The sequence below is a fragment of the Corylus avellana genome, chromosome 6 (assembly GCF_965113065.1).
Source record: "Corylus avellana chromosome 6, dhCorAvel1.hap1.2, whole genome shotgun sequence".
Classification (NCBI taxonomy): domain Eukaryota; kingdom Viridiplantae; phylum Streptophyta; class Magnoliopsida; order Fagales; family Betulaceae; genus Corylus; species Corylus avellana.
In genome coordinates this window covers 914,513-926,764 of record NC_142495.1, presented here as the reverse complement: position 1 = coordinate 926,764, position 12,252 = coordinate 914,513, and the positions used below count along the sequence as shown (strand labels likewise).

The 12,252-nt window shown below is 36.0% G+C and overlaps 1 protein-coding gene across 2 annotated transcripts; it reads left to right on the top strand.

Annotated features, from left to right (window-relative positions):
• The first annotated feature begins 3,345 nt into the window (after positions 1-3,345).
• SDH1-1 (succinate dehydrogenase 1-1) lies at positions 3,346-11,925 on the top strand. Of its 2 annotated transcripts, XR_009440785.2 has the most exons (17): positions 3,346-3,556; positions 4,137-4,304; positions 5,036-5,123; positions 5,566-5,712; positions 5,815-5,955; positions 6,913-6,998; positions 7,087-7,179; positions 7,285-7,348; positions 7,491-7,634; positions 7,937-8,124; positions 9,006-9,180; positions 9,261-9,431; positions 9,664-9,733; positions 9,828-9,948; positions 10,033-10,070; positions 11,407-11,609; positions 11,733-11,925. XR_009440785.2 is itself a non-coding variant. In XM_059601149.2 (16 exons), the coding sequence occupies exons 1-16, from the start codon at positions 3,452-3,454 to the stop codon at positions 11,507-11,509; spliced, it is 1,902 nt and encodes a 633-aa protein (XP_059457132.1). In that variant the 5' UTR covers positions 3,346-3,451; the 3' UTR covers positions 11,510-11,925. The 2 variants fall into 2 exon arrangements, 1 of the variants encoding a protein (XP_059457132.1); XM_059601149.2 differs by having other exon boundaries at positions 11,407-11,925.
• The last annotated feature ends 327 nt before the right edge of the window (positions 11,926-12,252 follow it).

The following is a 12,252-nucleotide window of genomic DNA, read 5'->3' as shown; positions in this document are numbered from 1 at the left end:
GACAATTTACATGCGACTTATCACATTTACAAATTGACATAATAATCCACATTACATTTATCAAGTCAACTATTAAACTGTGAACTTTTCACGTATCACTCATTTTTATAAAATGTGGGATATTTTCCTTTTGAATGTGGGACTAAATGCAAATTGAGACATAATTAGTCTTTCCTTTTCAATTCAGCCATGTTTGTTAACGGCTTTGTATTATGTTTTCAAGTCAAATACATTAAAAAAAAACCCAACACACAAAAACAGTTTGTACCTCCAAAACACATTAACAAAAATACACTCTGGGGATGGATTCGTAATTTTAACACTAATAATTAATTCACTTTCATTTTCCCAACACAATTTTTTAGTTACCTTATAAGCTCTACCCATAGCTTCCTCAAATAGAAACCAGCAAGGTCAATTAGTTTACTAGCACTACTCCAAATTCAGACCACTTCCTTTGACTTGAGCTGACCGTCGCCTCCTTGTTGGGTTGCCTCTCGCTTTCCAATATTTATTTTACGCTTCTACTCAATGATTCAAGGAATCAAGGGTTTCTGTTAATGCTTTTGTCATGGACGGTGTCTCCTTTTGTGGCATGGGAAGCTGCACGTTGTGTATTTAAATGTGGGCTCTAAAACAACTCTTTGAGATCAATTGACCAAAGAGTCATCAACAGCTCCCTATCATTTTCCTTTCTGGTGGTAATGCAATAGGAAGGATGCACCCATATCTCTTATCCAAGATGGGGGGGGGGGGGGGGGGGGGGGGGGGGGGTGGGGTTTCCCCTCTGCATTGCCCCAATATATAGCTTATACTAAGGTATGAAAAAGTCAGCAATATTAAAAAAATAAAAAAAATCAAATTTCATTTCTAAGTTTTATGTGATTTCGACAATTAAATATGTTTTTATTTAGCTTCAAATAGGTTCTTTCATTAACTTACCACCTAATTATTCAACACTACGCTATGTCAATTTAATTAATTAGTGTCATGAGACTCTTATTTGGCACGTTATGTATTTACTGTACATCTCGACCAATATTACACAACTTATAGTCGTATTAAAGGGAAGTGCTACACTTCCCAACACTTTTATTCAAAAATTGGTTTTCAAATGATGTGTAGTTATCTCGTGAGATTTATTATTTTGAAAGATATGTAACCAATTCAGGAGATGGTAGCATATCATTTGAGAACTAATTTTTAGATAAAAGTGTTTGAAAATGTAGCATTTTTCCGAGATAAATACGTCTTTTCTTTCTTTGTGGTCTTGACGGTAAGTAGGCCGTGGTAGCCCAAGAGCAATTACTGTTAAGACTGTCCTGCTAAAATAATAACTACCAGGCTTCAGCCCAGGACAACTCCTCCAGCCCATGTATCCAAATAGGCCCGCTTACCGTTTCTTCATTTGAACGAAGATGACCAATGCATAACCCCAACCCGAAATGAAATAGGAGGGTCCAGTGTAAGCCCACTCCAGTAAGCATTTGTTCATACTGGCAAACATTTAGCAAAAGATATATATATATTTTTTAAATTGAGTTGATTTTATATTAAATTGATATGTATAGTAATCGTCAAGTATATTTTTAAATGTTTTAAACATGCTGATTTAATATAATAAATTAAAAAAAATTAAATTCTTCGAAGTTTAAAGAAGTTTTTTATCACATACCTATCAATTAAATATATTTGTGTTTCCCTACCCTTTCGAAACCTTTTTTTAGACAAATCTAATTGGACATCTTTTTTTCTTTTTTTATTATGAGTAATGTTACTTTTGTTGGGACATAATTATGGTTTTTTATTTAAAATGATCAAAGTATGAACGAATAGTTAAACCTCTTTGTTATAGAGGTCAAGCTTAAAAATACACATATATTCAACTTTATAAAAGAATTTAAAGAAAAATTGAAACCCAAGGCGCCATGCCCCCTGCAATGATGGCCCCGGGGGACCGAGAGTGGTCCTAGTCCCCCGTCCCCCCCAAATCACAAGACAAAAAGAAAATTTAGGCAAAAAAAAAAAAAAAAAGTTTTTTTTGCCAATTGATCATTTTTCAAAAATATTTTGGCCATTAGTCCCTCTCCAAATTGAAACTTGGGCCCGTCCCTGCCCCTGGTTGATGAATGGTTGATGAATAGTTATGTCACCGACTCTTTAGATCATACTTATCTTATATTGAATAATATTATGTATTTTAAGTGATTTTCTACATTAATTGCCTAAAATTCGATAAATTAGTGCAAGAAACATTACTCTTTTGGCCGTTAGTGGTGGTATTAGAGGCCTCGTGGCGATATCTCCATCATGTCCGTGGTTGCTAAAAAGAGCGCCAGCGTGTTTCCTCTTCGCACCAGTAATCGGTCGACGTAGGACTGTAGGAGCCTTGGTGGTTTCCTTATTCATCGCGAACACCATTTCAGCTCATGAAACGTTGACCCATGCACGCTTAGAAAGGTGACTGATAGGACGGTTCAGATGTTGAGTGGCAAAAAAAAAAAATCAATTCTAACATTGGATTCTTATTTGCGTAAAATTTGTTGATGCAAAGAAGATAGACACATCCATCAAAAAATATTCTTATTATTGTTCTATTTTATTTTATTTATTGGTTCAAATATGTTTCTTCATTGTAACAATGAATAAATAGAGAATTAAGAGAAAATGATTAGTACCCCATTGTATAATCAATTTTTTTTTTTTTTTTTTTTTTTTTTTAAATAAAAGTAATTCTATGAGGTTGTGAAACTAAGTTTTATTCCTAACTGAACTGAGATTGGAATTTTCTTGTAATCTATTCTAATAAGTGACACATGATTTTTATTTTTGTTCTTTATAAACTGAATTAAAAGATTTTTTTCAACCCAATTTAGAACCATAGCTGTGATTTATCCATGATTATCCAAAATAAACACCTAACCTATTTACTTTTGTTAGTATATTGTTAACCAAATATTAGAAAATATGACTGGTCGGCGGTTGGCAAGCTTAAGTCCGAGCAAATATTTCCAATTTGAGTAGAGTTGAAAAATATATTTTTATTTTATTATTATTACATAATTATAGTGTGGTAGTTTCAACCGTTGATTAATAAGTCAATGTTAAAAAACAAATTCATATGCAAATTAAAACAGCCACATCAACATTCATAAAATAGTAACGATTATGAGATGTAATTCATTTCTCTTTCAAATTACAATGAAAAAAAAAAAAAAAAAAACAGACGTTTGCTTAAAATAATCCGAGTGGCATTTCCGTAGATACAGTTCAAGATCAGGGGCAGACAGAAGGGTTCTCCGAATCACATGCGTCAGCCATTTGGCCACCTCGACTGTGCTTTTCAGCAGCTCCTTAATTCCCATTTCGCCTCCACAGCTACAGCGGACAGAGATAGACAAAACCACCAAAAGTCCGAACAGCCGGAGGTAGCATAGCTAGATAGAGCGAGATGTGGCGGTGCGTTTCCCGAGGACTTCGTGTCCCTTCTTCCAGGAGATCGCTCTCTAATGACTCTCTCAGATCTCACATTTCACGTTTTTTCTCCTCTGATTCGGTGCGATATCTCTCTCTCTCACCTTTGAATGGTTAAATTTTAGGGTTAATGCGTTCATCGATCTTTTGGTCTCCTAGCTTTTTGGAATATGTGAGCGAAGGTTTACATTCTTTATCTGATTGATTTTCTTTTCTGACGGATAATTTTGGATGTTTGGATTCTGAACGGTATTTGTGCTTCTTTCTGTGATCGACGTCCTTTTACTTGATTTTGATCTGTCTCTGAGATGATTTTTTTTTTTTAAATAAAAAACTTTCTGACCGATTGGTTGCCGAGAACTTGGAGGAAAATTAGAGAATATGAGCTTACGCGTCTTAGATTTTCTACTGTTTGGAGTTTCATGCAGCATTAATATTCACTATCTGACGTAGCTGATTTTTCTTTTTGAATTATTTGTATTTGATTCCTCTCCTATGCTTAAAGCATAAGCTACCGCGAGTGTTTTATTTGAATTTAGTCTATGAATTTTCAAATTTCTAGTTCTTGCAATATTCTATTGGCTCATCTCGTTTCTTGTTATCAATGTGCATGCATTTACGTTTTCATGCCTTTTGATTGCAAACGCTTTTGCTTGTGGCAGACTGCAGAACGCTCCTCGTACACTGTGGTTGATCATACATACGACGCCGTTGTTGTAGGAGCTGGTGGTGCTGGCCTAAGAGCAGCCATAGGGCTTTCAGAGCATGGATTCAATACAGCTTGCATTACAAAGCTCTTCCCTACTCGTTCGCACACTGTTGCTGCTCAGGTATGAGATATTAGAACTAAGATTTGTTTATGCTGTACTACACTGGTAATTTGCTCTGTCCTTGCTTTAAATATGATTTTGGATATGTGTTTGTCATTATGGGTACAGTGGTTGTAGGATAAGATAGTCATTGAAATTTATGCACTGGGAGGTTGTTTCCATTGTTCTGTCAAATTTAGTCACTGGCATTTCTTAGCATTATGATCATGGCTGTCTGTTTTGCATGACTCGTTGATAATTCTAAGTTCTTACTTGAAGTTAAAATTAAGCCAGTATGTAGCCTCTATTGGTCAACCTAAAGCCATCTTAAGGATTTTACTTTCACAGAGATTTTTTATATTAATAATTGGAAGCACGGAGTGTTTAGTTTTCAGTTGATCTTATGCATTGAATTCTGAAAAGCTGAATGATAAGCAGTGTGTCAATATAATTTATCTGGGCCATTACATTTCAATTCTTTGGTTTCCTTGCACTATATCTGGAGCATTCTAGAATGACAATTATGAATTCTTTGTTTTACATAGATCAATAAAGGCTATTGTTTATTTCTTCACCATTTGCACATTCATAATTTCATCCTGTCTCCACATCCATTATCCAAGTTGGGCTTTCTGCCTTTTTAATCAAACGTATACTTTGCATGTCTCTTCATTAACTTAATGTCACTATTTCAGTGTAGCTGTTAATGTATTGGATCCTTTGCCTAACTGTCATACTTGAAATCTGTATAGGGCGGTATAAATGCTGCACTGGGAAACATGTCTGAAGATGACTGGAGGTGGCACATGTATGACACAGTCAAGGGAAGTGATTGGCTTGGTACGTTCCTTGTTAAACAGACAAATCTGTCATTTTATTTACAGCACTCGTACGTAATATACCGATTGGGTGCTTGTATGAAGCAAAATATTGTCTTATATGAATTACAATGAGGATAAAAGTCTTCTCATGTTTGGCTTCTTCCACATTTGGTTTAGAGTGCTTTGACGTAGTGGGCACATTATACAGTCATATGTCTTCCCAGAGCAATGCCCTGTGTTTTCCTGCTATGCATTATAGTGGTTGCTCCATGTAATGGTGTGTTTACCTTGAACAGAACTAATTTGAAATGTTTTTTTGAGGGAACCATATGGCTTGTTCTAAATGGTTGAGTTCATGAGCCTCCTGCACTGTCACATCCATTGCAAGAATTCTTATCTAGTTTTTTAGGTCTGTTTGTTCTGGTTATTCTTAACATGCAAAGGGATTGCGTTTCATATAGGTGATCAGGATGCCATTCAATATATGTGTAGGGAGGCACCAAAAGCTGTGATTGAGCTTGAGAATTATGGATTACCATTTTCTCGAACTGAAGATGGAAAAATATATCAGCGTGCATTTGGTGGTCAAAGCCTTAATTTTGGAAAAGGTATGGTGATGCTTCCATCCATGTTTGGAGTTTAAACTTCTTTCTCATGATTGCATTTTAAGTTGTCTGATTTTTCCTTCTTTTGTTTTTCTATTATTATAGGTGGACAGGCATATCGCTGTGCATGTGCTGCTGACCGAACTGGACATGCTTTGTTGCATACTCTCTATGGCCAGGCTATGAAACATAATACCCAATTTTTTGTGGAATATTTTGCCTTGGATCTAATAATGAACAGTGACGGTAAGTTATTGCATGGTATCTGTGGATTTGCTTTTCCCTGGAGCTGCTTGATAATGCAGTATTATCATCTTTGTTTATATTATTCCTTGTAATATCTTCATGTCTTGTTGGTTTCATATATATCTGGTCTTGTAACAAATCCATGCTCTCCACAACAGGTTTCTCAAGTCAATATGTGCTAGCTTAGAGAATATTGATCAAGGGGTTCTTTGAAATTGCCTGAGGCTGACTTTGATCAGTACTTTGTTTAATCTTTGCATATAAGTGGCTTTTAGATGTTGTCTTTGTCTTTGCCTAGTGTAGACTTTTTAGGAGTTACTCAGTTCCCTTTTTTTTGGGCAATTTTGTAATGAACCAGGGAAAGTGCTAACCAGATCTGCACTATCATTTCAAAAGGACTAGTTAAGTTGCAATTAAAGCTCCTTAGAATTACTTATAGAGCTCGGCCCCTATAAGGGGCAAATGTGGGATAAACACCCTTAACACCTTTTATAATCTACCCATTCAATATGGGCAATTCATCATTCCTATGTGGGTCTAACTTTCTAGGGTGTCACAATCTCTATCACTCAAATACCTGATGTCCTTGTCAGGGCCCACACTATATAGTGTCTCAACGCCCCATGGTGTTACTATGTTGCTCTAATACCATTTGTAATTATTCAGGAAAAGTGCTAGCCATATTTGTGTCATCACTCCAAAATGACTGGTCAAGTTGTAATTGGAGCTTCCTAGAATTATTTATAAAGCCCAATCTCACCTAATAAGGAACCAATGTGGGACTTAGCACCTATAACACTTTTTATAATCCACTCATTCAATGTATAGACAATTCATCTTCCCAATATGTGACTAAATTTTTTAGGGTGATTCAAATGCACTCATAGAAACCCGAATAAAGAGAAAGTTTGTTGATTTTATGGGAAGTTTTTGTGATTGTTTCTGTTGGATATTCAGGTAGCTGCCAAGGAGTAATTGCATTGAATATGGAGGATGGGACATTACATCGATTCCATTCTGCTTCTACGATTCTGGCTACAGGGGTACTATGATTGTTACGTTTTTTCTTTCCTTGCTGGGGAGTTGTTAATGAAATTCATCTGATGTCCACATACATTGTGTTTATCTCAGGGTTATGGTAGAGCGTACTTTTCTGCAACCTCAGCTCATACATGTACTGGAGATGGCAACGCCATGGTTGCACGTGCTGGGCTCCCGCTCGAGGTTTGTTTTGTTGCTTCTCAATCTTGGAGTTCTATGTTGACTTGCCTTGTTATCTTATTATTAATTTTTATTTATATTTCCTTTGCTGATATATCCCTCCTACAGGATTTAGAGTTTGTGCAGTTTCACCCAACCGGTATATATGGTGCTGGTTGCCTCATCACTGAAGGTTGGTACTTATTGAGTTTTTGTGGAGATCCACTGATTTTGGTTGCATACCCTCTGTAGTTTTCCTCTCCTTATGATTTTAACTGCGGTAATCTTTTGTTATTTTAAGCAAATATTTTTGTCATTTTTATTGCCACTTGTAGGATCCCGTGGTGAAGGTGGTATTCTTAGGAACAGTGAAGGTGAGCGATTCATGGAACGATATGCCCCTACTGCAAAAGATCTTGCATCAAGAGATGTTGTTTCGAGATCTATGACTATGGAAATTCGGGAGGGTCGTGGCGTAGGTATGACATGCTCGAATTATCTTTTTCATCCCAGTGGCCTTGTTTTGTCCAGTAATAAAAAAAGCGTAGGTCTTACAGGTCTTGGATGATTGATTTATGCCAAAATTTTACACAAAGTAATTATTTCTGGTCATTGTTCCATGAAATCAATGATTAATAACTACTCATGATAACTATACGTGTAGGATATATATACATACTGATCATGTGTGTGTATGTTCTTGTGGTAAGTACCAGCTCGGTTCTAAAATTTCTATACCTTGTTTTGTGTTTCCTTCTAACTGATCTCTAATTTTCCACAGGACCTTTGAAGGACCATATCTATCTCCACTTGAATCACTTACCCCCCGAAGTATTACAGGAGAGACTTCCTGGTATCTCTGAAACTGCTGCCATATTTGCTGGTGTTGATGTTACAAAAGAGCCCATTCCTGTTTTACCTACTGTGCACTATAACATGGGTGGAATTCCCACTAATTACCATGGCGAGGTATGATTTAAATAAAGTCACATAAAGTAGGCCCTATGAAATTAATTTTAATATTCTATAAATTGATTCTTGTATTTGATAAATCTATTCTTATAATCTTTAATGATATTTTTTGATTACTTATAAAAAAAAAAACTTAATATGTCCAACTAACTCAGGCGTATGATTTATAATTCATATCATGTAAAAGTCAATGACTAATAATATTTGCTGAGGTTTTGATACTCAATATTAAGTTAATTCTCAATTTAAGGAACAGAAGGGCCGGTTGTCTAGATAAGCTAGAATTTCAATTGAAAAGTGGAGAAAAGGATGAAGCCCCAGTACATGGTTTGTATATGGGAAAGCTTCTACTCAACTGGAGAAATTAACACCTGCAATGATTGCATCAATAGAACCTTTGAAGGAAATCGGATAAACTGGATTCCAAGAGAAGACTTCCAGCTTAAGATCTTATATTAGGATCTTGCCCCTTAAAAGCTGTGGTATTTCCTTATCAAAGATGAAGGCAGTATCCTGCTAATTTACAATTCCTGTACTTTGCTTACTAGCCCTCTCTGACTCTCCAGTAAGGCAGTCTCTAATATTGGGCATAACCCAGGCAACAAACAAAATAAATGCTGGGGTATTAAAATATTGCGAGGGTCAAATCTTTTTCACTTTCTCCTTTACATTTCATTGCTTCTAAATGATAAATAAAGTACATATAGATCTAGTGGTTTAAGACTTCAATTTTTCGTCTTAAAGTCAGTTGTTAAGATACTGTTATTATTTGATGATATTTATGTTTCCACCTCAATTATAAATTATCAGAGAGCCGATTGGTAGTTCCTCTGTGCAAATCTGCTTGTTTCTTATCAGTATGCCTTTTTGTTCCTCAGGTAGTTACCATTAACGGTGATGATCCAGATGCAGTGGTTCCTGGATTAATGGCTGCTGGTGAGGCAGCTTGTGCGTCAGTTCATGGTGCCAATAGACTTGGTGCAAATTCCCTTCTTGACATTGTTGTTTTTGGACGAGCATGTGCAAATAGAGTTGCCCAGATTCACAGACCAGGCAAGTTTGTTGAGGTTACGAGAGACTCTATTATGAAATATGTTTGGGAAACTAAAGATGACTCATTTAAAATTGTGTAGGGGAGAAACAAAAACCTTTGGAGAAGGGTGCCGGTGAGAAGACTATTGCGTGGCTGGACAAATTAAGGAATTCAAATGGCTCAATACCAACTTCACAAATTCGGTTGAATATGCAACGAGTAATGCAAAGTAATGCTGCTGTGTTCCGTACACAGGAAACGTTAGAAGAAGGTACCTTTTGCAAGTTTTGGTTTCCCATTTGTACTGTTTTTCTGCTTCTATTTCATAGAGTAACTGTTTTACATCAACTTGAAGTTAAGACTTACAACTCAATCCATAAGACAGACTGTGTTTTCCTTGTAGAAATCTTTACATGGGTTGGAAACCAATACTACTGTTAAACCGTTTAATCAGCCCTAGTAATGAGCCTCTTTACCATCTTCTTGCTATGATGCTTCTGCAGGTTGTCAATTGATTGACAAGACATGGGAGAGCTTTTATGATGTTAAATTGAAGGATCGGAGTTTGATATGGTAAACATTTGGGATAAGGATCTTGATGATCAATATTTTTTACATGAATTCATTTATTTTTACTCTCAGCTGAATTTCTATAATGTTTTGACAGGAACTCAGACTTGATAGAGACTATAGAGTTGGAAAACCTTCTGATAAATGCTTGTATCACGATGCATTCTGCTGAAGCCAGGAAAGAGAGCAGAGGAGCACATGCTCGTGAAGATTTTACGGTTAGTCTTGTTTCTTTTGAAGTTGATGCTTTCCCTTTCATCTTACTTTTCTGTATAATGAATTAAGTTGCTCTGGTTGTGCAGAAAAGAGATGATGAGAACTGGATGAAACACACAGTGGGGTAAGTTATCCTCCTAGAAGAATGGTTTTGAGTTGAAATCAAGGATATACATTGCCATTGTCGTAGCAGATTTGATTTGGAGAGCTTTTTGTGTGGTTTGTGGTGTAACAATTGAGTCTGTTGGATGACTAACATGTATCCTGATGGGTAGTTTTGGGGGGGGGGGGGGGGGGGGGGTGTGGTAAAATCCCACCTTTTGGCTATCTAGAACGTTATTCCTGCATTTCTTTTGTGGAGTCTCCATTTGGAAATAAACGAACTTTCGCCTTTTTGAAGATTGCGAGTCCAACATGCTTTGTTTAAAATCCTCATTTTTTAGATCTCTCTTGGATTGGGCTGTAGTTTTTGTTCCCAATTCTCGTCCTCGTGTTTGTTAGATCCTTTATAGATTTTAGACACCTGTTGAGTGATTCTCTCTCTTGAATACTTTTCATATACAAGGGTTTTGCCTTTTTCTTTCAATAAATTATTATTTATCAGAAAAATCCTACCTTTTGGCCTACTTTTTATCTCCCAAAGTTGGGACGATCAAAACAGGAAAGGAGAATGCCCTAATTATACTTTTTGCAGCACACTAAGTGCCGTCTATACAAGTTGATGGAATAGTATGGTCTGATGACAGAGCAATCACCTAACAATCAAATAGGGGGAGAAAACATGGATGGATTCAATAAATTAAGATGTGAAGTTCAATTAATGTTAATAGGTAGGGGTGGCTTTTGCCATAGCAAAAAATGGTGTTGGTGTAATCTGAAGAATGTGCATATCTTGGATGAACAAGCTTAGTTTGTTGGAGCCAACTGAAATGGCATCCAAAAGTTAGAGAAGGCAGCTTCTCCAATTTTTTGAAGTGGCAGACGTCATATATATTTTTCATATTTTGTGGTGTTGAAAATAATCCTGCCCATACTAAATTAACTTATTGTTAGTCCTGATCCCAGGCTTTTCTTATATCAGTAATATCGGTGCAAGAAATTTATTTGTATTAATTGCTCCTCATTGTGTTATAAATGATTTATTATATTATTATGAGCATCCTGATCTTTATACCTCTTTACTGTAACCGGTTGAAAGATCAAACAGTTGCTCTACAACTGCTAGGAAAAGGACCTGAAAACATCACTGAAAAGTAAAACAGACCACGATCACCCTAACTTTATGAAAAGCCAAACAAAGCATGCGTTCTTCATCACTTGGTTTCATCAACAATTCCAATTCAAGTTAATTGTTAATGTTGTTATTACTACTACTACTACTATCACTGTGACGATAATTTGTAATTGTTTATTCTGCTTCAAAAAAAATTTAACTGAGTTCTGTTCATTTTGGTTTGCAGATATTGGGAGAATGAGAAAGTCCGGCTAGATTACAGGCCAGTTCACTTGAACACATTAGATGATGAGATCGAGTCATTCCCACCTAAAGCTCGTGTATATTGATACATTTGCTCGAAAAATCTGCGAGGTGGCATTATATGGATGTCTCTCTACTAGCATGCAATAACTCCCAAGATAAAATGGATGCAATAAATGGTTGTAGGTACAGCATTTTGACACTAATTTTTGCACTATCAGTGTTAAATTGCTATGATCCATTCAATTAAAGTTGGTTTGTATTTGCAAAAGTGCATGATAGTTTAATAATCGATTGTATGCTTTGAAGAGCTCGCAGAATTCATAGATATGACAAGGAGGGGCAGAACTTTCTGTTTTCGCTGAGAGCCTACAACACCTAAATGCTATTTGAACTTGAAGTGATTTCTTGGACTCGGAGCAAGAAATAATTATCTCTATAAATTGTGATTGATATTAATAACTCCATGTTATTCCCATTAACTGGTGGTTTGGTTCCGTCATTGCATGATAGAATGCAGTTGTTATGGTTTGTGCGTGTGTGTTTTGGTTGCTGCATCTTTCACTCCCTAGTGACATATCAGGAACATAAAGTTACTGTTGGTCACATGATGTTGGCTTCATTCTTAGGTGCGTGGTGTTTATCTTTTGAATTTCACGGAAAGATGCCTTGTAAAATGTCTATTGCGCTATTTGCAGGTTCAAGAGGTAAGTCTATTTCAGAAATTATAGTGAATGGTTGGGAAATTATGATACAAGGTTATATATATTTAAAGTGAAATGAAAAGGTTTTATTTCATAGTTTATAATTTGTTTTGTTACATTTAATG